This window comes from Talpa europaea, assembly GCF_964194135.1.
Source record: "Talpa europaea genome assembly, chromosome: 6".
NCBI classification, from domain to species: Eukaryota; Metazoa; Chordata; class Mammalia; order Eulipotyphla; family Talpidae; genus Talpa; species Talpa europaea.
This window is the reverse complement of record NC_140072.1, coordinates 12,130,334-12,156,259: the sequence shown is the minus strand read 5'-3', so window position 1 is coordinate 12,156,259 and position 25,926 is coordinate 12,130,334. Positions and strand designations below refer to the sequence as shown.

The 25,926-nt window shown below is 60.7% G+C and overlaps 1 protein-coding gene across 1 annotated transcript in view; it reads right to left on the bottom strand.

The window, feature by feature from the left end:
• Nucleotides 1-369: 369 nt before the first annotated feature.
• Nucleotides 370-25,926, bottom strand: part of KLHL29 (kelch like family member 29) — a gene marked incomplete at its 3' end in the record, with an annotated part of 115,656 nt that continues 90,099 nt past the window's right edge. The window contains exons 4-12 of the mRNA XM_084234489.1: nucleotides 18,830-18,968; nucleotides 10,335-10,537; nucleotides 8,827-9,086; nucleotides 7,581-7,779; nucleotides 7,271-7,453; nucleotides 6,910-7,090; nucleotides 2,214-2,407; nucleotides 1,112-1,256; nucleotides 370-553 (exon numbers count right to left, since the gene is read on the bottom strand). Of these exons, the coding sequence (XP_084090615.1) occupies nucleotides 370-553; nucleotides 1,112-1,256; nucleotides 2,214-2,407; nucleotides 6,910-7,090; nucleotides 7,271-7,453; nucleotides 7,581-7,779; nucleotides 8,827-9,086; nucleotides 10,335-10,537; nucleotides 18,830-18,968 (1,688 nt within the window). The remainder of the gene's footprint in view (nucleotides 554-1,111; nucleotides 1,257-2,213; nucleotides 2,408-6,909; nucleotides 7,091-7,270; nucleotides 7,454-7,580; nucleotides 7,780-8,826; nucleotides 9,087-10,334; nucleotides 10,538-18,829; nucleotides 18,969-25,926) is intronic.

Sequence of the window (25,926 nt, the reverse complement as noted above, 5' to 3'; positions counted from 1 at the left end):
CTAGTATTGTCACAGGGTAGCTGAGCTGCGTGCTCAGGGGCCGAGCTTGCTCTGCAGGAAGGAAAAAACAGCTTCTCTCTCCCAGTGGAAAAATATGTGAAACTCTATTGGACCGGGCAGAGCGAGCGCCTCCACTCAGAGCAAGTGCCTCGCAGGAGGCCGGGCGTCCCTGGCTGGGAGGGCCCCGGAGCGCCGAGCCCCGGGGGCCCCTAAAGGCGAGGATGATTTTCTACATTCAATGCAGAGCATTCGAAATGTCAGCGCAGTGGGTTCCTGGGTGCGTCGTCGGCCTCCGTTGGTGCTGCTGGAAACTGACGGCCGCGAGGAGCGCTCGCCTCGCCGGGCTCGTCCAAGCCCCGCCCGGGCGCCTCAGCCGCTCTGGATGTACTTCTTGATCACCACGCAGCCGTGTCTGAACACGGGGCAGGGCATGTGGGGCAGCAGCGCCCACGTGTTGGTGGCCGGCTCGTAGGCTTCCATGTTGCCCAGGGCGGGCCCCTCGCTGCTCACGATGCCGCCCGTCGCGTAGATCTTGCCGTCGAGCACCACGGCGCTGCGGGCGGGAGAGAAGGAGCCGTCGGGCCGGGCAGCGCGTGGCCACCCGCGGCCCCCAGGCCGCCTGCCCTCCCTGCAAACGCGGGCTCCCCGCGCCGTCCTCTGACTGGAGACACCCGTCCTCCAGGCCCCGGGCTGGGGTGACTTTCGCGCCGGGCGTGCCAGGACCTGGGGGGCGGCTCCTCTCGAGGGCGCCCGACAGCCCCTGCCCGGTCCAGCGCTCGGCTCGCCCGCGCGTCCCACCCCCGGCTGGGCCCGGCCCCGCGCCCGCAGCGCACCGGCGCCCCTCGGAGAAAGGGGGGCCTCGAGGGGCGGGACCCCGCGGGAAACCCCGCACCTCAGCTCTGCGGTGGCGTCACCTGGAGCCTCCGGCTCGGGCTCCCGGGCCGAGGCTGCGAGGGGCCCGCCCCGGCCACGGCTGTGCACGGACCGTCCTGCCCTGGCCGGCCTCGCCCCCGCGGCTGGGGGGCCGCCGTCGGGCGGGGCGTGCTGGGGGGCGACTAGGCCCCGACCCCGCAGTTCTGGCCCCCCCCCCCGCGCCCCGCGGGCCCCTCACCTGCAGAACTGGCGGGAGTGGTTCATGTTCGGGCCCGCCTTGATGTTGCCCTTCTCGGGGTCGTAGATGGTGGTGGCCCGGGCATAAGCGCCCCCCAGGATGAAGACGAAGCCGTTGAGGGTGACGGCGGGCGCGTACTTGTTGTCTGCGCGGGAGAGGGGGGTCAGGAGGCCCCGGCCACTCCTTCTCCTTCCCGGGGGGCCCCGGGGGAGGGAGCCGGGCGCCGGCGGGGAGTCACTGCGCGGCCTGGGGACACGGTCGGGCAGGGGCGCGGGGACGACGGGGCAGCCCTTGTCCCGGCGGGGGGTCCACGCGGCGCGCCCGGGTCGCCCGGGCTCTGCACCCGGGTCCACCGCCCTGCACCCGGGTCCTCCGGGGCTCTGCACCCGGGTCCTCCGGGGCCCTGCACGTGGGTCCTTCGGGGCCCTGCACCTGGGTCCACCCGGGCCCTGCACCCGGGCCCGCCGGGGCCCTGCACCTGGGTCCACCCGGGCCCTGCACCCGGGCCCGCCGGGGCCCTGCACCTGGGTCCACCCGGGCCCTGCACCCGGGCCCGCCGGGGCCCTGCACCTGGGTCCACCCGGGCCCTGCACCCGGGCCCGCCGGGGCCCTGCACCTGGGTCCACCCGGGCCCTGCACCCGGGCCCGCCGGGGCCCTGCACCTGGGTCCATCCGGGCCCTGCACCCGGGTCCTTCGGGGCCCTGCACGTGGGTCCTTCGGGGCCCTGCACCTGGGTCCACCCGGGCCCTGCACCCGGGCCCGCCGGGGCCCTGCACCTGGGTCCACCCGGGCCCTGCACCCGGGTCCTTCGGGGCCCTGCACGTGGGTCCTTCGGGGCCCTGCACCTGGGTCCACCCGGGCCCTGCACCCGGGCCCGCCGGGGCCCTGCACCTGGGTCCACCCGGGCCCTGCACCCGGGCCCGCCGGGGCCCTGCACCTGGGTCCACCCGGGCCCTGCACCCGGGTCCTTCGGGGCCCTGCACCTGGGTCCACCCGGGCCCTGCACCCGGGTCCGCGCGGCGCCGCGGGGCTGGGGTGTTTGACTCGAGTAAAACCACCAGGGGGCGCCGCAGGGCCCGGCTGCGCGGGCCGCGCCCTCACCGATCATGGGGGACTCGATGAAGCTCCAGGAGTTGGTCTGCGGCGCGTAGGACTGCAGGACGCCCGCCGCCCGGCCCGCCTCGTTCACGCCGCCGAACACGTAGATCTTGCCGCCGCACACGGTGGCCGCGGCGGAGTGCACGGCCTTGGGCAGCGGCGCCACGGCCTCCCACTGGTTGGTGATGGTGTCGTACCTGCGAGAGAGGCGCCGTCAGAGGGGCCGGCGGAGGCGGGGGCAAGGCGGCGCCCGGGGCGGTGGGGGGCCTCCCCGCTGGGCTGGCGCGGGCGGCTGAGCGCCGCGCTGTGAAGCTGTCCGCAGCCTCTGCAGCGCCGGTTCGAGTCCCGCCGCCGCGGAGATACCCACATGGCGCGGCAGACCTCTCCCGGCTCCCCCGCTGCTCCCCTCAGCAGTGCGTTTCAGTCCATCTGCCTGTTCTGCTCCCCGCTCTGTCTCTGGTGAATCCTCTCACCCTCCCGCGCCTCTGGCCTGTACCCCAGCTCTTGCATAAATACATAAATCTTAAAAAACAAAGGGCCTTAAAAAAAAAAAAGAGGTGTGAGCCTCCTTGTTTACAGGGTTGTAAACAATTAAAAATTAAGTTAAATTGAAAAAAAGTTACAAACCAAGGGGTGGGGGCACGCCGGGAGCACCACCCTCTGCTTCCCACCCCCAGGCATCACCGCTGTGATCACACAGCGGGGCCCTGGGGCGCAGTCACTCAGGGTCGCCTAACATCTGGCCCACCCCAGCCCTCTCCACCTTGCTCCTGGGCCTCCCCATAAGCCGAGCTCTGGGCTGGACGTGAGGACGCAGTGCGCGCCTGCAGGTGCTGACCAGCACTTCCCGCCGAGTGGGGGCTGCAGCTGTGCCGGCGAGTGGGCAGCCGGGCAGTGGAGACTCCTCTGAGAGGAAGCTCAGGGAAGAGGGCAGAGAAGCCATGGGGGGTGGGGAGCACCAAGGGGGAGAAGGGTTTTGTCAGCGGGATCCGATCAATGCTTAGGCTCCCCAGGGACGAGCGTCCTGCTCTGCAGCGTTTGCTGAAGCCTCTGGTGTCAATCTCACAGCCGCGCGTGGGGCATCCCTGGACACACGCTGGGACAAGGAGGGCGAGCAGCGCCTCATGGAAGGGTCTCCGCCGCCGGCAGACAGCGTGGCTAGCTCCAGCTTCCAGGACACAGACAATGGTAAACAGCGCGACAATTCGGGAGCGGTGACTTCTGAGTGCGGGTTCCCTTCGGTTTAGTATGTCAATGGGAGTCGACGTGATTAAAGTTTTCGTAATACCAGTGGTCAGCGACGGGCTCGCAGGCTTCCAGAAAATGTAACCAAGGGCTCTCGGGCGCGAGTGGAGGCCGCGCACACCCGGGCTCGCTTCAGTTGCCGGGGCAGGGTTGACAGGGCCGACATGCTGCTGGGAAGGGGCCCGACCGGGCCGGAAAGATGAAATACGTAAGAGAGGCCGGGGACAGAGGTGGGAAGAGAGTTGCAGAGGTGGGGTGCTGTCTCTGGGGTCAAAGCCTCTTGGAGAGATGCAAAGGGGAGAAACTCATGCTTGGGGGCAGGGAACCTGCTGACGGGGAACCCAGAAATGCACTGGTAGTGCCCAGGACCCAGTGGCGGTGGGAGGGCGTCTGTGCACAGTGGGGCCACGCCACCATCTTGTGGGATTTCCTCTACCTGGATTCAGGCCCCAGGGCCAGGCGTGCAGGAGTTGAAGGGTGGGGAGGGGCAGGGTGGAGCAGACCCGCCGGGCAGGTGGTGGGGAGAACTAGAGACAGCGAGAGGGCGGAGTAGAGAGGGAACACGAGTTTCCCACAAGCCACGGAGCAAAGTGAAAAGTAGAAACAGTTGAGGGGTCGGGAGCAGACGGACCGAGGAGCCAGGGCCCTCGGACTCTCTCCCGGGGTGCCTTTGGGTCTGGGTTCCCAGTGTCCCTGAGGGGTGTTCCTGGAGGACCGCCTCGCAGGTGCCGGCTCCCGCCCTCCCATGGGGCGGCCCACCCACGGCTCCCCACGAGGCACATGCCTTGAGTGTGTTCTGGCCTGTGGCGCGTTCTCCTTTGTGGGCTCACAGCACCCCCCCAGTCGGGACTTTCAGCACACCTTTCCTGGGAAGCGCACTGGGCCCGCTTGTCCCCAAGAGCCTGGCTGGGGCGTGAGCCATCCTGGTCACTGCTCAGGGGCCCGCGAGGACGACCTGTCTGAGCCTGAAGGGAGTGACGGGCCGACCGGAGACGTCAGCTCCGTGCTTGTGAAGGCCCAGGCTTTGAGAAGAGGCCGAAATGCCTTAAAGGGCAGCAGGGGCCGATGAATTAAGCCGCGGACGAGCATGTGGCTAATGGCAACGAACGAGGTGAGTGTCTTTCTGGACAGTGTCGGAAGTTCAGACAGCTGCTCTCCAGGCCGGTATGGCAGCGCGCCAGAGGGCGTCTGCGGAAGGGGCTGGGAGCCGGTGGAAGATCATGTGGCTGTTAGCCTTCGGGCTTTCGTGTAATGGCATATTGCACCGAACGAACTTCCCCAGAGCTTGTTATTCCAGGTGGCTGATTGCCAAGCCACCAGCCCTCCTCAGCTCAATCTGGCAGCTTCCAGCCTGAGAAGGATATGCTAATCACATGCAAATGACCCCGCCGAGCGGAGCTCCGCTATCATTTACCTGGTAACCACAGCTACTGCCATCTATTGCTATAAAATATTAGGCCTGGTTATTTATATGATGATATAATACAGGTTTGTCTATGGCACTGTTGTTTTAATCTATAATTATATAATCTTGCTCTATTCCTGTAATACAGTAATGTAATATAATTATAATGTACCGTCTATCTCATTCATTATCAATATAATAGCAATTTGTAGCATGAGTGCTTCCTGGGGAACAAAGCACCCTGGTGTCTGCCCCCATTCCCCTGACCTTCCTGTCACCCTGAATTCTTGTCATCGTCACCACAGGACACAGAAATGGGCTTGCCCACAGGGGCTCCGGGGATGCTCCGGGGGGAGCGGTGGGCATCCCTCGTGCCGGCACCCTCTGCCCAGCACCCTCTGCCCAGCTTGCATGAACACCACCCAGGGAGTCTCTGTCTTGTCCCTACACGGATGACTGACAGGTCCCAGTGGGCTGAGGAAGGGCTCAGGGCCCTTCTGGGCACCCCGGGGTCCTGGCCTGCTCCTCTGTCTCCCAGGCGGCCCAGGCTGGTCGTGCTCACCATATACTGACGTTTCACTGCTGGAAGGAAAGCCATACAGGCTGGTCCAGGCCTCGAACTGCTCTAGGGCCCAAGGGGGGCTGAGCTTGTCCCCCCCCTTGAAGAATTTGATCCTCGAACAAACCCCCTTATTTATCAACAAGTATATGGTTGCAAAATGAGTGATCAGCATCTTAGGAGATTAAAAATAGCTGACAAAAGCAAGACAGGATGACAGATCTAGCTCAGTTTACTCCTACGTAGAAAATGTCTCCTTCTTCATGTGTTTATTACCGAATGACAAACGGCTGGGAGCTGGGGCTCCGGATGACTTGGGGCGTGATGGCCAAGAGGAGGCGCCCACCAAAGGCTGTCAGCTTCGGGGCTGACCCGGTCAGCAGCTGCGTTAATATCCTCATCATCACACGGGATTCCCCATTATCTCCAAATCAATATGACAATTAAATGCTGTTACTGAGCATCTCCGGGCTCCGCTTGGGGGAGTTGAAGGCCCACAGCGAACACCCAGAGCCTGTCTCCTGCACCGTTTTCTGCTGCAACATTTGTCAAGTGTCCAATTAGCCACCAAGGGAAAAATACAAATTGAGGGGTCTGTGTGGCTCCACAGGCAAAAGCTGTCACACGGGAAGACGAGCTTGCCGTGTAGCTGACGACGGGGGCTGGGGGCGGGCGCGGGCCGGGGAGGGCCCAGCCATCTTAGCGTGACCCTCTGGCTTGGTGCATGGCCTCATGTGTCCCACTTTGGGCCACTGGTTTCTCCAAAGAGCTGGGCTGCCTGCTCTTTGGAGCCTCTCGTCAGCTGCTGACTCGCAGGGTTTCCTGCGCTCTCTCTGCGGCTTCCCCGAGGGGTCAGTCCTCTGCACGGCTCTCTCCGCGGGGCTCGAGGAAAGGATGGACTATTTCCCCGGGGAAGCACCCACCTCCAGCCCAAGCGCCTCCTGCCTACCACCCGACCCTACATTATAAGCTTGGCCAGATTTAAATGACCTTTCCACGCGGAGGCCAGCCTGGGGCTTCCAGTAGAGGGCAGGCTGACACACTCAGTGCTCGGCCTGCAGTGTCTTCTGGAGCATTCCAGCAGTTGCCGCGACCCTCCCTGCGTGGCCAGCAGATTTCCTGGGATGCGTGGGGTGGAGGCTGGAAGTGCTCCCTGGTGCGTGTTCTCTCTTGGGAGGGACATGGAGGCCACGGGTTCCAGCTTTGCCCTACATCCCTGCAGCCCCAGAGATTCCCCAAGTGCCCGAGGGCCAGTCAAGCCAGCCTGTGTCCTTCCGTGGTCGGATGTCGTGCTTCCAGCTCGTGACACCCAAAAGGGATGTCGGGGCTCCCCTCAGTGCTTGGGCAGCCCGCCTCCTTCCTGCCCTGCCTCACGGTCCCCCGCCCTCTCCCTCTGTTGTGTTGAAGAGCCGCGGCCCAACGCCATGTAAGGGCCCGGTCCCCTAGTGGCCTCCGCTGCGGGGAGGGACAGCTGAGGGTGGCCGCATTACCTTTCCACGTGGTCCACGTTGCCCGCCACGCCAAGTCCCCCGAGTGTGTAGATCTTCCCGTCGTAGACGAGGCTGTTGTGCCGACAGCGGGGGACCGTCATTCTGGAGACCAGATTCCAGTTGTCGAGCAGGGACATGTAGCACCAGACGTCCGCCAGCGTCACCCCTGATTCCATCCCACCTGGAGGCAGCAGGGGCGGTCCAGAGAGCAGGAGGGAGTGAGGAGGGGCAGGAGCAGCCACCCACTCCCGGGTCAGGACGAGGCTCACCAGCCAAGAGACACTGCGGGGTCCCGATGTGTGTGGAGAGGGGCCCCGGGGGAGCCCGCACCCGCCCCTAACCCAGCGTCCAGGGGCCTCACCTGAGAGGTAGATGTTGTCCCCGGCACTCACTACACTGAAGAACTCGCGGTCATAGAAAGGCAGCGAGGCCAGGGGGTACCACTTGTTGTTCTGCGGGTTCCAGCAGGTGACGGCCACCAGCGAGCGCTGGGTCATCCCCACCATCTGACGGCCCCCGACCAGCACGATGACCTCAGCCACACCTGCGGGACACGCATGGGCACCATGGGACACGCCAGGATGCTGTCGCCATCTGGGAGGCCGCCCAGAGACCCCCAGGCTGACCCCACAGCACCTGCACTTGGGGGGTCGAGGCGTGACCCTCACTACCTGCTGAGAGGCGGGGCCGGGTGCGGGGCGTCTGCATCTCCTGGCGGGCGTGGGGCAGCATGTGGTAGCGCTTGGCCTCGTTGACCAGGTCCCGACACGCTTCCGACGACTTGATTAGCTCCTCGTTGTCCACCACGTTGAGCAGGTAGCTGGGGTGGATGAAGGGGAGGCGGACCACGGCCAGGAGCTCCGCCGCGTGCTGTGGGGCAAAGAGACGCAGCTCTCAGGTCACAGGTGCCGCCCACTTCCCCTGAGCAGCACTGAGAGAGAAAGGAGATCTGGAGCTGCACGAAGTGGATAATTCCAGTCTGTATTTGGGCTGGAGTGTAGATGTTGCTCCCCCAGGCCTAGAGAGAGATCCAGGGACACCCCTCAACGAGAGGCCAGGAGGGAAGGCAGGGGTCTGGCCTGCTGCCGCTCACCCTGGGGTGACTGTCCATTCGCCTCCTCAGCTCCTCATTCAGGCTCCCCCCAGGGGATGGGCCTCATGCCAGGTGCCTGGGGAGGAAGCCGGGCGCCCCCTGCGGAGGTGTGTGGGCCCTAGGAAGTCAGGACCCTCAGGAGGACCCAGGAAAGCTGATGTGATCATCCAACCTGGGGGTCACCATGCCAGAGCCTGAGTCTCCCCGACACCGACAAGCCCCCCAGCAGTGCCTCACTGCCTCACCTGGCACTTGGGCCCCTCACCTGCATGAGGGCTGTTCTTAGACTGACTTGGGCGACCACCCTGGGGAGGTGCCTGCCTTCCCTCTTCCCTGGACCCTGGCTCTGCTTGCCCCTCAGAGGGATGAGCCAACCCTCCTGTCAGGTGTGTGATGGCTCCCATCTCCAGCATGGTTTCCGATTGGCCCAGGTGCTGTCCACCTCAATAACAGGGGCTTGGGCGGGGTCCCCCTGCTGGGTCCCTGCTCATGGGAGCCCCAGAGCACGGGCTCAGGCCTGCACTTCTTCCTGTAGGGTCCAGACACTGCCCACCCAGGGCCGGCGACCTCGGGGTCCACACTGGTCTCCCTCAGGTGGCACACCTGCCCTGAAGCCTCTGGTGACCGTTCCTCATCTCTCGTGCCTCCCAGGGGGCACATGCCGGCGTCCCTCTGCCCAGGCCTACGGGCTCCCTGACCCGCCCTTCGCTGGCCAGACCAGGCCGCCCTTCGGCCCATCCCCTTCCGCCTTCTTCCTCCTACCCCAGGCCCCATCCTCTCACTGTCCCCACACAGGACTGCAGCAGGGAGCGGGGCAGACGCACCTGAGCACGGGTCGCGGGGTCCTTCTTGATCCACTTGATGACGGTCTCGTACACCAGCTCCTCGGCCTTGGTGTTGAGGCTGTCGTTGGAGATGTAGGTGATGAAGTCGTCCTTGGAGATGCTGAGGATCTCCTCCTGGGCCGCCACCTCGGGGAAGAGCTGCAGCGCAAAGGCCTTGGCCATGTGGTAGAGCTCGCTGCACTGCATGGCCTCGGCCATGGCCAGCACCCCCAGGCAGTTGCTGGCCGTCAGCTGCTTCTCTGGGGATGAGAGCACAGGGCCACTGACGGCAGGGCGGGGCTGGCGGGGCTGCCACCCATCCCCTCCCTGTCGCTCCGGGTCCCTCTCCAGCCTGTTTCTTGTGCTGCCTCCAGGCCCAAGTCCCCGCCGTGTACATCCTCGGTCCCATCTTTCCTTTCATCTGCCCCGTCCCCGGCAGACTCCCCCAGGGCCTCCCTCTGCTCCCGCAGGCCCACGCCCGGGCTGTGAAGTAGGGTGGGTCAGCGCCAGGCTCGGGCCTTCCGCACTGCCCGCCGGGGGAGGAGGCTCGGGCCTCGGGCCTGGCCTGGGCTGCGACAGGGGTCACAGTGAGGCTGAGGGGCCTTCCAGAATGGTGACAGCACATCTGGGCTCACAGACTCTGACTTTGTTGGAATGTTGGTAAGGCTGCCGGCTCCCCTGGGGGTCAGCCTTACCCGTCCTGGCTGCTAGCCCTGGGCTCCCTGGGCCAGCTCTCCCGACACCTGATGCTCATTCTAGCCCGGTCCCAGGAAGCCCGTCACCTTCGTGAGCCTGACCCTGCAGCCGTGCCTCCTGACGCTTCTCAATTGCTGGGTTCTCCTGGGTGCCATCCCAGGCCGCTGGCCGCCCGCCACCCGCCTCGCCATCTCCAGGCTCAGCCCAGTTCTCTTTCATTCCACACGCAGCCCACGGGCTCCTGCGACCCTATCTTTGCCTCTCACTCCCCTTGCTCACCCAAGCTGGGCAAGTCCGAACTGTGAAGTGTGTCCTCTGGGTTGGGGTCTACTGGAAGCCCGGACACTCACGCCCCCACCCTGGGCAGCAGGTCTGCGTGTCCAGGAGCAGATCACACGTCTAGGCCTACGCAATGCGTGTGGCCCAGGCATCATATACATTAAAAGGAAAAGAGGCCTCTGGCGCCTTTGTCCACTGTGTAGAGGTCTCCGACGCCATGTCCAGTGGGCATGAGGCCAGGGCACGGGGTCACCATGACCAGGCCAATCATGTGGCCCCATTTGTACTTACAAAGCTGCCGGGCCAGGGCCAGGGTCATGGTACAGCCTCCCCCACCCTCAGTGGCCTAGAGGACCCCTATGTCTGGCGAGCACAAAGGCCTTTGCATAGTCATCCAACTATCACCCTAAGAGTGCATTTGGAACCCAGCTTCCCACCCCCGGTGGTCAGGGTGGGCACACCCAGCGTACACCCCTGAGCCCTGGCTGCTTTCAGGTTTCTCTCCCCAGAACACACGTGTTCGCCGGACTCACCCAAAAAAGACACACAGACTTTGCAGAAGGTGTGGAACTGGAACTTGCTGGCCGCCTCCAGCAGGGTCTTGGCGTTGGCCGAGTCGATGACCAGAGAGCCGGTGTAGACAAACTCCAGCAGCAGCTCGAGGACGTCGGCCTGCAGGTTGGACAGGACGAGCTCCAGCTTCTCCCGGCCGCCCTGGCTGCCGTCTTGCACGGACCTAGGCACAGAGACCAGGGTGTCCTTACCCGCCACTCCCGCGGCCACGGTGCCGCCTCCTCACAGGGCTAGTCTCCCTGCACGCCTCGGCCACGCCCTTCACTTTTGGACTCAAGGGACACGGCAATGACACACCTGAGCCTAATGACCTTACACGGGAGCTGAAAGAGAAGTCTGACCAGAGACGCCCCAGAGAACAGAGAACCCTGCTTATCACTACTCGGCATGTCCATGCAAAAAAAGATGCAAATCAAAAAGCATGAGCTGTGCATGGGGACGAGGACCAGGACTGGCCTCAAAGGGAAACAATACGCTTCGGCCCTGCCGCTCCCCGGCTCTGCCGAGTGAGGCCAGCAGGTCCCGGGCCGCGGTCCTCTGCCTCCCCGGGACATGGTCCAGCCTGACCGAGGCTCCCAACTGGCTGTGATCACAGCCCCTCTGGAGACTTCCCTGGGTCACCCCGAAGACTGAGGGCCCCAGGCTTCCCGGAACCCCGACTCCAACCCCACCTCTTTCCAAAAACATATTGTTTCCTTTTAGGCATGGGAAGGAAGCCCTTCATGACATTGCTTGAAACTGAGGACGAGACGAGATAGACGGACAGAATGGTCAGAGCCGGGAGGGGGGGGAACAACCAAGGACTCCCGCCACAGACAGCCAGCAGCCATGACCTGGACGAGGCCCGGGGCGGGGCCTCCTGCCACATGGAACACGGGGTCAGAGGCCAGAGCGGCCTGCGTGTAGAGTGTGCGTCGGGATTGTGAACTGGGGGGAGCAGGGGAGGGACACAAATATATAAGTATGTTTTTATCTGGTGTCTACAGAAATACAAAACCATTGCAAAGGCCCCTAAGGCCTGGCAGCCGCGCCCTAAAGCTGGACCTGGAAGGAAACAGATCAGGTGAAGCAAAAGTAACACCGATACAGAAGTGACCAGGAGGAAAAACACCCAGAGCGTTAAGAGTCAGGAGGCAGGCTTCTCAGAGGCGGCTGGCTCGGCACCCATCGCGGCCGCTCTGACCAGCCCTGCTCCCTGCACTGAGCCTGGGCCTGCCCGGGGCTGGGTGCAGCCGCGTGGCTGGGAAGTGACCTCGGCGCCCCCCAGCCCTGCTCCTGAGGAGGGAGGCTGGGGACTGAGACTCTGACTGTGCCTGAGTCTGGCTGTGGTGGGGGGGATGTCTGGCAATGGGCAGGCCCCAGAGAGGGGTAACTCTTGGGTGGGCGAGGAGCTAGGGGACCTGGGTGCGCTGACTGCCACAACAGGCGGGTTGCCTCGGCCTCTCAGGCCTTCCACCTCCTCTTCTGCAAAACAAGAGAACTGGGTGAGGTCTAAAGTCCACGGAAATACCCTCCTGCTTGGCTCACCTACCCCTGACAGTACAAGCAATGCCACATTCTCTCAGATCAGGATGCCCCCCGGGACCTGTGAAGCACAGGTATGACCTGGCAGAATAGGTATGTTCTGCTCTCTCCGCAGAAGAGCCCAGAAAATTGAGGCGAGGGAAAGGAACTGGCTAAGCAGGGCCCCTCTCACCCCACAAACCACAGACATACATGGTGTGTGACATGTAAAGTGACTAACACACCTAGTCCTCTGCTGTTGGGATGGATTTTCCATGCTTGGGCAGATTTGTTAAGTATAAAAATAGCTCATTGTGTGAGCACTTGAAATCACAGAAATTCTGAACAGACCTCAGGGCCACCTGGTCAACCTCTAATTCTAAGTGTTTGCTGCCTCTGCTGCCGACCCTGTGACTCCACCTTTCTGCTCACACTCCTCATGTCCGCCCAGGGCAGGGCTGGTGAAGTAAAGGAGCACCGCTCACCCCTCCCAGGCCCCGGCCACTGGCCAGCCCTCCTGTCCACCCATGAGCCCCGGGCTGAGGACTCAATCTCAATGAAGAGCTGAGGTGGGACTTCAGGACTTGTGTGCATGCATCCACACACACACACGTGTGCACACACACACTGAAATTCATGGGACTTGTAAGCCAGTGAGCACGGGTGTGGGCAGATGGAAGGCCAGTGAGCCGCAGCCTGGCAGGGCCAGCGTGGCTGCATGTGTGGCGAATGCTCGTGGTGCCGTGTCTGAGCCAGGGAGAGGTGCTGGGATGGCCGAGGGGCTCGGGATCATGGGGATGCACCGAGGCTGTCCTAGGATGCACGGCTGTGGCTCCGCTTCCCCAGGCCCCCGTGGAGGCACTTGTGGAGAAGAGGGCGGCCAGGGGCAAAGGGTCTGCAGAGAGTGGCTGGAGAGCCCTGGGATCATATCCGAATGCTGTGAGCAGAAAGAACATTCTCTTTGGCCACTGCTGAACAACTGGAAACCCCAGGGAAGCTTTGTCAGGTGGCCATGTTCAAGACCTGGAGGAAGAGAGGCTCCAGGTAGTGAGGCCTGGCTTGGCCCACCTGCACCCTCGCACTGATTGTCCACACAGGTGTTGGTGTGTGGCCTGGCCAGCTATGGGGCCGAGGGAGGCCAGTAGACACTCTCCACCAAGACCATCAGATTGTCTTGGGAGGGACCTCAATGCCCCTTGGGTCTCTTCCCTTTGAGTAAGAAACCCTTGAGAGGCTCCCCAGGTCACCCTTAGGGAGCTATGGTAAACCTTCTGTCCTTTCCTAACTGCCTCTTGGGGGCTGCCTCTGGTTCTACTCAGCCCCTGAGTATCTGGGGAGCTGCCTGGTTGGTTGCTGGCTGCAAGGTGGTCACGACAGCACCTGTGGGCAGGGGTGGAGCATGGCAGGACTGGGCAGCGACACCTTGTCAAGTAGGGCCATGAACCTGACACTTGGGGTGGGAACCCGGGAGCACCAACCTGCCCACATAGGCCCAAGGGTCTAGAGACTAGAACTCTCCAGAGTCACCTTCTCCTAAAAGGGGTGTGGCTGGGAAGAGCCCCAGGTGTGGGCCACAGCCTCCACCTCGCAGGCTGCGTTTGTGGATGTGCCAAGGATGCTCAGTGCCCCAAATTAGAACGTTGGAGATTCCCCATCAGTAATTCCCTCCCCTGGCATAAGAACTGCCTTCTCCAGACTTCAGGCTGGAGTCTCTTCTCTCTCTGCCCACTTCCGTGACCTCTTGTTCTCATTCTGTGAGTTGTGGACCCGTGGGTGCGGACACTCAGGGAGAAGGCGATGTGTGCGGCTGGTGCCCCATTCTGCCTGAGTGGGTGACCTGCCCTTCCAGGGGGCATGACTGCTCCCTGCTCCAGGCAGAGGCGCTCAGGCTTGCTGTGGTTTCAGGACAAGCACGAGTCTCCCCGGGCCTGGGGACTTCACAGGTGCTGGCGGACCTGGTCCACCCATGGCAACCCGGCCCTGGGTCTGGCGTGTGCCATTTTGCCAGCATCCGAACATGTCAACCTGTCCCTTTGTTAGTTGGTCTTATAGCAGCACCTGTCGATGCCCCCAGGACAGGGGCAGCTACCAGCACAAAGGCCAACTTCACAGGGAGGAGGGGCCCGTGGCCTGACTATTTATAAAGTCCATCAGGGTGCGCCATGTCCAGGATCTGGCCCCCGTCAGGCAGGCCCTTCTGACTTCTCCTGGACGGGGACATGACAAGTGAGAAGCCCAGAACCTGCCCTGGGGACTGTGACAATTGACCTGGACACAAACGAGCTGGTCCATTCATTTCCTTCAATACGAAAAGAATATGTCAAATATGTCCTTGGCCCCAACAGGCTTGGTGAGATGAGGGTTTCCACTGGAAGTAGAAGGTCAGGTTTCTGTCCCATGTGGTGCCAGGAGAGGGCCGCTCTCCTCGGGTTGGCGTGAGACCGGTATGGGGAGGGCTGGGAGGGCAGAAGCCTTCCTGGTGGGGCCTCCACCTTGCCCTGCCAGTGAGTGCAGGCCACGCCCCCTGCGGCACCAGTCACCCCAGAGCATCTGGCCCCCAGGGGAGGAGGGAGAGGGGCTTCTGCATGGACCCAAAATGAAGGGGGGTCGGCAGATGTAGGTCCTGGGCTCGGGGTTGAGAAGAGATTCTGAACTTGGGAGGCTGCAGCCCTGGGGCCCCTCTGGGGATGCTAAACATCCTTCTGCTTCTGTCCCAAAGCCTGGGGCTCCATCCACTGCCCTCCCCTCTACTCGGGCCTGCAGGGTCTCCCCATCCGCGCTGGAGGGCGTGCAGGGAGCTGCGGTTGTGCCTCCAGCCACCAGCCAGGCGCAAAGCTTTAGCTCCCCTTCCTGCAGGGCTTCCACTGACTGCCACAGGGGCTGACCGGGCTCCAGCGGGGTGATGCGCCCCGGGGTGTCCTCTGCACAGGCTCTGCCCTGAGCCTCCTGACGCCGCCATGACTCTCCTCCAAGGCCTCTCTTTCTCCAAGGATGGGGGCTTAGGTGGCTGTGTGGGCTGGGAGCCTGTCGGCCTGTGTCCCTGTGTGTTTAGTAGATACTCACGCGCATACACACGCACACATGTGTGCACACATGCGCACACACACGCGTTCTGCATCCCTTTTCCTTGCACGCCTGTCCACACCGTCAGCCTGAGATCTGACTTTCCTTCTTTGCTTTGTGCACATGTGAAAAGGGCCTTTTTGCTGCAGTCTAGCATGAGCTTTGGGGCCGGGCCTCCGTTCGAGCCCCAGATCCATGGGTCGCTTAGACCTCACTGCCCGACATGGTCACCTGAGCCTCAGTTTCCTACTCTGTGAAACTGATGGTATCTGCTTCTGGGGTTCATAGAGGGTTTCCAGGATGACCTCAGACACTTCTACTCGTGCCCAGGGGGCTGGGTCTTGTCCTCGGCAGAGGAAGAAAATGAGTCTGAAGTGAAATAACGGGCATCTGAGGGGCCCGCGCTCGGGCAGGAGGGGCAGCTGAGCGGAGGGGAACAGACCGTGTGAGACCTTCCCTCACGTCTGTCACCTCAGGGAACACACATCACGACACCCCCAGGCTCCGCCCTCTCCTCGGCTCCCCTGCCAGCCTCATCCCCCACTTCAGCCTCCAACTTGACATCATAGCACCCCAGGGGAGCGCCTCCTGGTGCCTGGAACCCCGGCTGCCCAGGCCGGCGCTGCTCTCTCCGCCTGCTGAGCCCGTCCCCCTCGTCGGTCTGGCTGCTTCGCGTTCTTGGTTGGAAACACGCCGGACGCCAGCTCTTCCTGGGCGCCTGCAGCCAGCCAATGGGGCGAGGCGCCCTCTGCACCCCAACTGCTACAGTGGCCTGCTCTGCCGTCCACACTGCCTAGCCCGCTCCCCCACCAGACTGTGGGTGCTCTGAGGACCCAGACCTGTCTCGTCAGCATTTCATGGGAGGCCTGGCACTGGAGGGGCTCCTGCTTGTCTGGGGTGACGGTGTGTGAATGGCTGGTGTCCCTCTGTCTGTCCTGAGGCTCCAGGTGAGGGTGCTGTGCTGGGGTGGGCCTGGATGCGGGGACAGTGACCTCACGGGTTGAGTCGTGGACACGTCACCCACCGCAGGCTGGAGGCGGGAAGAAGCTCTGGGGCAGAAGGGTCGGCCAGGTGCCCTGACAGTGCCCTCAGGGGCCACGAAGGACGAGCACACGGTCCCGTGGCCACCTGCTCCCTCTGCTGCGGCCGCTGGGGGTGCAGCTCTGCCCTGGGACCAGGGGCAGGGCCATGTCTGTCCTGCGGGGCCACTTGGGCTGCTTGGACGGCTGCACATAAATCCTCCAGGGCCCCAGACCCCAGGGGACGAAAATGACATGGTGACAACATCGGCTGCTCCCTGGCCAGGAGCATGTGGATTTGCGAGGATTTTCTATGGCCAGAAAGGAAACCATCTTTCTGCAGAGACCCTGCTTTGCTCTCTGCAGAAAGAATTTGCAGCCACTGGCAGAAATGGTGACGTGTGCCCACGGTTAGGACGAGGGAAGTAAAATTTACAAGGACTGTGGATTAAGTTGATCTTCAACTGCAGGAGCCCTCGGCTCTGTCTCTGACTGGCCTTCCTCTGACTGAGGACCAGCCGGTCGCCCTCGTCTCAGACCTCTCTGGGTTCAGGTCCATCCAGCGGGCTCCCACCAGGGTGTCCTTCAGGCTGCTAAACCTCAACACGTCACTGCTAACGCCATCGCCTGCCCTGAGCTCCCGCCCACCTGGTCTGTGGACCCGCCTTCCCGTGACCTCACCCTCCTCGGGTGCTGGAGGGTCAAGCCTGCCCAGGGCTGTCCCTGCCTGTCCCTGGCCGTCTCCCAGGCATGTCAGAACTGGAAGGAAACCTGGACATCATTTGAGCCAATCTCTTGTTTTACAGATGAGAAAACTCGAGACCTAAGAGAGGACAGGACCTGTCTGGGGTCACAGGGCACGTGGCGAGTTAGAAGGAGAACCCAGATCTCCTAGCTTCCCGGGGAGTGTCCTTTCTCTCCCCCAGTGACGGTTTTAGTCCCAGCACCCATTCTTTTTATTAGGGCCACTGAGATACATCCTACAGTTCTGCTACCTTCAGTGGACAGCCCCTCCTCACTGAACCCAGTGACCCCCAGACCCTCAGACCAAGCCCAGGGGTCAGGGCCTGCCTACCCTTCCCACCCCAGCTCACATCCATCTCTGGGAACACTATCTCCCCATTCCCACTGCTCATGTCTCTGTCCCTAACCTTGCATTCCAGTCAACTCACCCCTTGCTGGAACATTCTAGAACGTTCCCTATATTTCAGAATAGTCCAGGCAAAGGATGAGTTCTTCCTCCTCTTTTTGGCCTGTCCAAGAAGCCTTCACTACTTTGGGTTCTCAGCTAGTGGCGTCCTCTGTTGTGTGCAAGAGTTTGGCTTTACATGTGAGGTCTCTGAAGATGGTCAAAAGGCTCTGTGGTCCTCTTGCTCATCTCTTTCTAGCCCAGGACCGGGCCACCACTCAAGAGCGACCTCATCCTGTGTTCTGCCCGCTCTGTGCTCTCTAGCTGGTCTGGAGCAGAGACCAAGGCCCTTGGATGCCACAGCTGCAATCCAGCGGCCGGGTGCTGGGCACTGCTAGTTCCAGAATTTGCCAAGAGTGGCAGCACAAAGACCTCCCTTGGCCGGAAGAAGCCACTGGATGTGCCCCTTCACCCCAGAGCTCATGCCCCAACCCCTGTGCTCGGACAGGAGAACCCAAGCACCGGGGATGGGAGACGCGAGCTGTCCATGAAACTGGAAGTCACAAAGAGCCTGCCCCTTCCCCTTCCTGCATGGCGGGGCCAGCACGGCTGGGAGGGGCTCGCACGCCAGGCAGCTCAGCTCTAAGTGAAAGGACACAACAGATTGGAAAGGAGATGCCAGCCAGTGTGCCATCCTGAAACAAAACACAGTCACTCTGGGGTTAGTTGGCAAGTCCAAACACAGCATTGGGAAGCAAGCAGAGGTCCCGTCCTCCCACTCTGAGCCAGTCGCGGCTCAGGTCCGCCCCGGAGAGGCTGCAAGGCAAAATGAGCAGCGGCATTAATCTGCTGGTGGGGGGAGAGACAGGAGCGTTCCCTGGGCCGGCCCCTCAGCCGCTCTCCCTCTCTAAGGAGCTAGAAGGCGACCCTGACTTCTTTGCAAGGGTATGAAGCAGACAAATTAAAAAATCAACATAATGGAAAAAAAAAAAAAGATGCTCATGCACCATTAAGACTCATTTCAGTAGAAGGAGCTGGGGCGGAGGGCGGAGGGCGGAGGGCGGAGGGCGGAGGGCAGGGAGCAGAAAGGCTGAGAGCGACCGCGTCAGGACACGCCTGGTCTGTGCTCGGGCGTGGGCCCCGGGTGTGGGCCCCGGGTGTGGGCCCCGGGGGCGGGCCCCGGGGGCAGGACTCCAGACATGCAGCCAGGGCGAGGCAAGGGCCACAGTCCCTTCTCCCAGACTCGGGCTGGGGAAACGTGGCCCCCTGGTCGCCTCCTGCTCTCGGGGTGGGGGGTGCCTGCTCGAGGTGCTTTCCTGGCATTAAGTTCACCGTCGACAGCAGCGCTGAGGGTGGCAGGGCCGGGGCTGGCCGGGGTGGGGGCCATGGGCGCTGGCCCTTCAGAGTCGAGTCTACAGTCCTCTGAATCTCAGGGAGGCCCTGGGAGCCCCTGAGGACGCGGGCGCCTCAGGGCCAGGCAGGGGTGGCGCCTAGCGCTGGGGGGGGGGGCCCTGGGGACCAGCATGGCTGTGTGGGGCGGGCCGGGGCAGTGGCTGCTCTGAGGCGGTGTGTGCCAGGGTGTGTGCCAGGGCGCTCGGGAGCAGGAGGGGGAGGAGAGATGGCTACTGGCTCTGTGACAGGGAGTCACGCTTCAGGAACCTGCAAGAGAGGGGCGGAGAAAAGCGACACAAAAGCGTCCTACAAAGGAACAGACCCGACCACAGCTGGAAGGAAGGCAAACCTTTGAATCAGGTCCTTGAAATACAAGCTGCAGGAAGCTAGAACATTTTGGTGGACTTCAAACTCTCTGCCTTCAACAACAATTTTCAGGTCTGTAAACGCTTTCGCTCTGCGCTGCTGGTTCAATTCCTTCAACATTTCTGCAGAACAGAGAAGACAGACAGGGCCACGTTCCCATTAAGAGTTTTTTTTTTCATTAAAAAAATTTATTTTTCAAGAAGTAGAGAAATAGGAAAATACTTGATACTGTTTCTTGGCTCAACATCCACAGTTAAAAGAAGTCACAACAGTGCGTCACAAGCAGCCACGGGGGGTGGGGGGCACAGAACCAAGGGGATAACGACTTTTTGAAAGCAAAAAGAAAACGAAAACAAAAACAGAAAAAAAGCCAAATACGATCATAAAAAAATCAAACCCAGAAATTGAACGTGGGGGAGGGGGCCGCGTCCCATACTGACGGTCGGAAACATGAAGAATACGTTACCACGGACAACCGAAAACCTGCTAACTAGCTAGGGAGCAAGCTCTCCGGATGCCAAAGGTGCCGATGCATTGGGTGCCAAGGAAGCGTGGCATTGTGATGTAAGATGGGCTGGATATGGTTCAAAGGAATAAAAACCACAAAACCTGCAAAACCAGCGTCCCTGCGTTAGACACTACAGCCATGGCCGGGGCCAGCTTCTGGGGGTGGGGCCCGAGAAAGGAGGGGTGGAGGGGGTCCTGGCGAGCACCTCCTTTATTTCACCCTTCCGGGATGCTGGGGGGAAGCAAGCAAGGAGCAGGGATTTCTGCACCTCCACCCCTTTCGGGGTCATTCTTGCAGGACCCTCACCCTTGCCCGGGTCTTCAGCAAGGGTCTGCCTCGCAGCCCCAGCACGTCCCAGGAAGTGGCCTCTGGGGCCTTCCCGCTCTATGCGCACCTACCTTTGCCTGGTGTCTGGACCTCCTGGGGCTGGCACAGAGAGTGCCCCAGGCTCGTGGGCTCCAAACCTGGGGGTATCAGAAGTTTCTCCCCAACCCACCTCAAGGCTCAGAAGGGGCAGGGGGTGAGCCTGCCAGCTGCCCTGCTTGGCTGATGTGTATTCCTTCACTTGCAGAAAGTCCGGGCCTTGAGGTGGCCGGCCCGCACTGCCCACCCTGCCTCCCCCTCACCTGCCTGCCCCCGTGACCCCTGGATGGAGCCTACACATAGCCTTGCTGGGAGCTGGACAAGGAGCCCAGATTCTCAGGCCAGCTTGACCCAGCCTGCTGTCCAGGGAGGAAGGGGGGCCCGCAGGACTGAGCCCAGTCTTCCAAGTCCCTTTTCAGCACCCCAGCCCCCCGGCTCTTCCGAAGCTTGGCTGGTGTTCTAGAATTACCCTCCTGTGTGCCCTGCTCCAGCCTGACCAGTCATCTCTGTCACGTGAGCCAGCACCAGCCACCTGCCAAGATGCCCTCCTGAGTCCAGCTCTGCCTCTGACACCTACAAGGCCGAGGACAAGCCTCTGTTTCTACGTCTATAAGACGGGGGTGGAGGCTCTGGTCCTATTTCCGGGGCTGGTCAAGATTAAGTGCTCTGGTTCATGGATGGGCAAATGTGTGGGTTTGGAGGTCAGGCAGGGCTTTCCTTGGAGGATACACAGGGCCTGGGCTCTGCTGAAGACCAAGGGAGATGGTAAGAGGGGGATCCGGGAGAACACCCCACATTTAGGGCTGCCCATCCCTCTGTGGGCTGTGGGCAATGCTGAATCACTGACCCCACTAAGCCCGTGACTGGCTCAGCTGGAGTGGTAGCAAGGCACAGAGGGCGTGTGTCAGGTGCGGGTGCTCCTGGCCCTCCAGGAAGGCCCCCAGGGGTGTGCTCTCACCTGCAGCAAGGGAGACCAGCCGCGGGGCGGGCACCCGTGGGGTGGATGCAGGAGACCAAAGGGCTGGGGGAGGCACAGGGGTGGGATGGGTGGGCAGGCGGGGCTCGTCTCTAGAACCTGAGGGGACGGTGGTGGGATGGGGAAGGGGTCTGAGTGTGGTTTGAAGTGGGCCCGTGGGACCCCCAGAGGAGATGCGGGATGGGGGCCTGTGCCGGAGGCCGGGCAGTGGGAGACTATGCCTTGGGCATGAAGAGACACAGAGAGCCCGCGAGGGGTGGGTCAGGGGTAAACTCTGCTCAGACACATGGGCTCCAGAAAGATCCACCAGCTCTTTTTGGGAATGAGTTCATGCCCATCTCTGAGCCGCTGGGTGACGTCATCTTCATGAGTGAAGCAGGTGTGGGTGGCGGGAGCTCTGGGCTGGCATTCTGCAGACCCGGCTGCCGGCTCTTTCCAGCACTGCTGCTAATATGGGCTGAGTGGTCCTGGGCAGACTGCCCTCGCCTTCGGGGCTGCCATTTCCTCCGGCACTCAGGGCACCTGCTCTGCGGCTCCCGGTCACCACACTGCAGCGGGGGAAGGAGGCGGCCCACATGCCTGCCAAGTTAATCATGTTGCGGTGGGGGGCAGGGTGGGGGGGCAGAAAAATAAAAAATGCCAGGCCCTGTGGGTGCCACACATTCTGATTGTTTTTGAAGATTTTCCTTCAAATTCAGTCCCTCCACAATTACATCAGCAGCCCCAAGCCCAGCCCCATCTCTGGGGAATTCAGGCTGGCTCTGGGAGGTGCTTGGAGGTCCCTGGCATTGTTACAAAAGGTGCTGCTTTCTGCTCTCACCTTGAGGAGACCTGGATGTAATAGCTGGGCAGGATTACTCTGTTTCAGAAGAACTTTTCAACTTATGAAAGTGCTCACCAGGGGATTTCTTTTCACAGCAGGACCCCAGTTGCACACCAAGTATCCATCAGGCCTGCACAGGGCCAGCTGGAGAGGCGGCGTTTTGGGAACTTACAACCCAGGTCCATGGGAGGAAGCCAGCTGCCCTCTGCCTACCCCGCATCTTGACAAACGACAGCCTCACAGTGTCTGAGGGGCTCGAAGGACTGTGGCTTCCTGGAGAAAGCTTTCCACCAGGGGGACTGGTGCTGGGGTCGGGCGGCCTGCAGGCCTGAAGCAAAGCTTGACCCGGGTTGGGTCTTCAGAGTGGACTTCCCTAGCCCCCCAAAGCCCTAAGAGTTTGGCTGCCCCAGGTTTGTAGAGGAGGGGAAGGCCCAGAGACCCTCAGTCACCCAGCCCCACCTGAGGCACCTTGGTGGGAGTGAAGCCTTGAGCTCAGGGTCTCCCTGGCTTTAGTGAGAGGCCCCAGCTGGGCCTGCTCTGCTGCGTTACCTTTTCCCTCCTTGGGGAACTGACCCTCGCCTCTGCCTGGGCCACCTGGAGGAAAGCGCATATCTGTTCAGAGCGCGCTTTCTAGACTCCTCCCCATGCCAAACCCCATCTCTTTCACCACCAAGAAACCTCTTCATTATTCTTTTCTTGGCCCATCCCTCCCCCGCCACTTTCTCTCACCCCATCACTGAAGCAGCTGCGAGGATGCCTCCCTGCTTCACTCCTGTCCCCTCCAAGCCACCTCCAAAAGCCACTTGGTCACCAGCCAGGCTTAAGGTGGATGCAGGAGCCAGCAAGACCCTCCAGGTGCCACCCCCACCTCAGTTCTTCCACTCCTGGGGACCCCTTCACTCCTCACCTAATCCGAAGCCTGTCGTAACCAAACAAGCCTCCCTCCGAGGCTTCACTCATCTCTGCGCCTCGGCCTGGGTCTTCCTCCTTTCTCCATCTGGCTAATTGCCATCAATCCTTCCATATGATTAAGGTGTTATGCTGTCCTGGCCGCCTGCCTCTGTCTCCTCCTCTCACCTCTCCTACCCTCCACCTTGTCACGCCCCCATGGCCTCCAGGCTTGCTTCTTTAGAGCATTCTATGTGTTGTAAGTATTTGCATGTACGTCTCCTGCGCTAGATTATGCTTTATTTCTTTTTTTAACTTCAACACTCAGCTCAGGGCCTGGCGAATATGCAGCTGGAGTGGCAGATTGCAAACACGAAGGGGTGGAGTGCATTTCCCCACCCCTTGAATCCTGACTGGCCCTGTGACATGCCTCGAACCTCAGAAGGTGGTTGAAAGGACATTGTATGAGTGTGAGCCACGGACTCAACATGTTTTGCTTAATTTTGTTCATTCTCTTAAGCCCTCTGCTGCCACCACCACATGGACAGGACTGAGCTAGTCTGTTGGAGAATGAGGGAGCAGGTGGAGCAGAAAAGAGCTGTCCCAGAGGAGCCATTTACACTTGCCAACTCCCACCAATGTCAGCTGAGTCTGACTCAAGTCAGCCGAACCCAGTCCAAATTGCAAACCAGAGTCAAAATCTAAATAAGTAGTTGTTATTTTAAACCACTGAGTCTTACTTTTTGGGGGGTGGGGGGCGGGAGGGGAGGGATTGGGGTCAGAATGGGGGGATTGCAATTGTATGGGGAATATAAAAATAAAATTTATTAATTAAAAAAAAAAACAACAAAAAACCACCGAGTCTTAGAACTGTTTGTTATACACCAAGAGCCAGCCGATACAGAGGGCATGGATACACGATGGGTTCAAGTGTGCAGAGAACTTTGTATCACGTTTTCCTTTGCTGGTTCAGTTTGAAGTTAACTGTGATGTGTGCATATGTTTTTCAATTGTGGTAAAATTTACCACGTAAGCCACTTTTTAGGTGTATAGTTTAGTAAATAGTGGTAAGTCCATTTACACGGTCATGCAATCTATTTCTAGAATAAGTTTCATCTTCCTATTCCCCTTCTCCATCAGCCCCTGGCACCACCTTTGTTTTCTGTCTCCATGAATTTGACTACTCGAGGCACTGCAAATAAATGGAATCAACCAGCACTGGTCTTTTTTGGTGCGTGACTTATTTCACTAGCATAGTATCCTCAAGGTTCATCCATGTAGCATGTTTAGGAAGTTCCTTCCTTTCTGAGGCTGAATACAGCTCCATCGTATGGACGTACCACGTGTGGTTAATCCATTTATTCATCAAGGGACACTTGTATGGCTGCGGCATGTTGACTACTGTGAATAGTAAGTGCTGCTGTGAGGCCAATTCTTAGCACACCCAGTTGTGGGTATCTCTAACTGCCCCGTCCCGAACCCCACGTTTAACGAGGAGGATAAACGGGCTCTTTGGACCCAGCGGCCAGTGGTATCAGAAGGAAAGAGGACGCTGGGGAGTGTCCTCCTGGTGCTGGCTGCTTTGGTCAGGGGACAGTGAGACCACGAACAGAACCAAGGCTGGAGATGAATCTGCAGGCAAACGTCTGCATATTTTTCACCAGATGACACAAGTGATTTGTCAGAGATGAATGGGCTCATTCCAGCTGGACTGGGAGGGCTGTCTGAGGTGGTAATAAAGAGGAAGACATGTCAAATATTAAAAGGCAACGAGTTTCAATGGCTTTGCAGCAGAGCAGTCCATTAAATCGGAGCCCTGAGAAAGGTTGCGTGGTCAAATAATATTTTTTTCCAGCGCGCGAGTAAGAACCCGGCTCAATGATAAATGCTTCCGATTCCGTTGGTGTTTATGACACATGTTTGATAAAGGACCTGAAAAAATTATAAACTCAGAGCAGTTGTGAAATATACTGAGAAAGCCCAGCGAAGACTGTGGCATGCACGCCCAGGGATAATTCATCCGGAGCAGAGAAGCCCGGCGCGTACAGACGCGTGGGGACAGGTGGTGACTTTACACGCACGGGGCTTCCTGCAGCTGCTGCTCAGCCGGTCACAGCCCGTCAACTCTAAGTCCACTGGCCAGGGAGGAGCCAGCCCGGGACGGCCAGCTGGGCTCCAGGTTCCAGGTGAGAGGAATCAAGTCACCTGTGGTCCAGGCACCCAGCCTGAATTGCAGGGTTGACCTCCCTGGAAGTCTCTCACTGAGGCCCACACTTGGGGGTAGCAAGACTGGGTGATCCAGCTCTAGTCCCCGAATCCCCCGACTCTCCCAGGCCTGAGTAAGCTGCCTTCTGCGACCTGTTCTTATCCTCGCTTATGGCTCCATCTTCTGTTCGCATCCCCACACGCTGCGATCCTCCTCCTCAGCTGTGCCCAGTATGTCCAGTTCACTTTGGCATAACCTTTCCAGCACCATCATGCGCTCCCCATAGCCCCACCCCGGCTGTGCCAGCCCATCCTGACGCCTATTCTCTGAGTACCAGGAGCACAGTCCACCGGCTGAAGCTCACTGGTTGGCGCCTGCAAGGCGTAGGGGGCGGGATAGAGGGCGAGGTGGTCCCTGAGCCAAGGGAGCACAGCTCAGGGGGGACACCAGGCCCCCATGGGGAGAAGCGACATAAATAGCGATGGCTAATGATCTTCCTTAGGGAAGGAGGGAGACATGGCAGCCTGGGGAGGCAGAAATTCAGGGGAGGTAGGGGCCCAGCTCAGACACTGGAAAAGAAGCGGAGCATGTAAGGAAGGCTGTTATCCTTCATTCTAGGTCATCGTCTGCTCCACATTTACTGAGCACCTACTATGTGCCAGGCTCTGGACTATGAAGATGACATCAGTTTCCATCCCTAAGGAGCTCGCTGTCTGATGGAGCAGATAGATGCTGTATTGGACACAGGTCATTGGAGGAGCTCAGTATTGGAGCCCCTTTTATATTGGGGTCTTTGCACCGTAGGAGCAAAGGGGAGGCAGCTCCCTGGCAGCTGGCATGTAGCATGAGACCTGGGCTGGGCCGGTCTGGAGCTCAAGCCCTAGACTTTGCAGCTCCAGGGAGCAGAGCAGAGGCAGCTACAGTGGCGGCGGCGCGGAGCTGAACTGGCGGAGCTGATGGCCCAGTGGTGCTGGAACACCCCGAGGTGACGGTGCCAATGCAGGGTCCCAGGCAGACCACCCCTGTCCTGGCCCAGTTCCCAGTCCTGTTCCTCAGCCCAAATAAATCTCTTTTCTGCTGAACTCTGCCGGAGCCGGAGTCTGTGCTTGGCACACCAGGGCCAAGCGTGACTGCATTTGAGGAACCCCATCATTCTCCATGTGATGATCCTAGAAGCGGAGCCTGCCCCCGAGTGCTGGGGGCGCACAGGGTGTGAGCGGGCAGGAGCAGGGGGCAGGAGGGCGGCTCCTGGGGGGTGGGGACTGGGCTTGGTCTTGGGACGGTGTTGGATTAGTTTAAAGTAGGCAGAGGGTGTG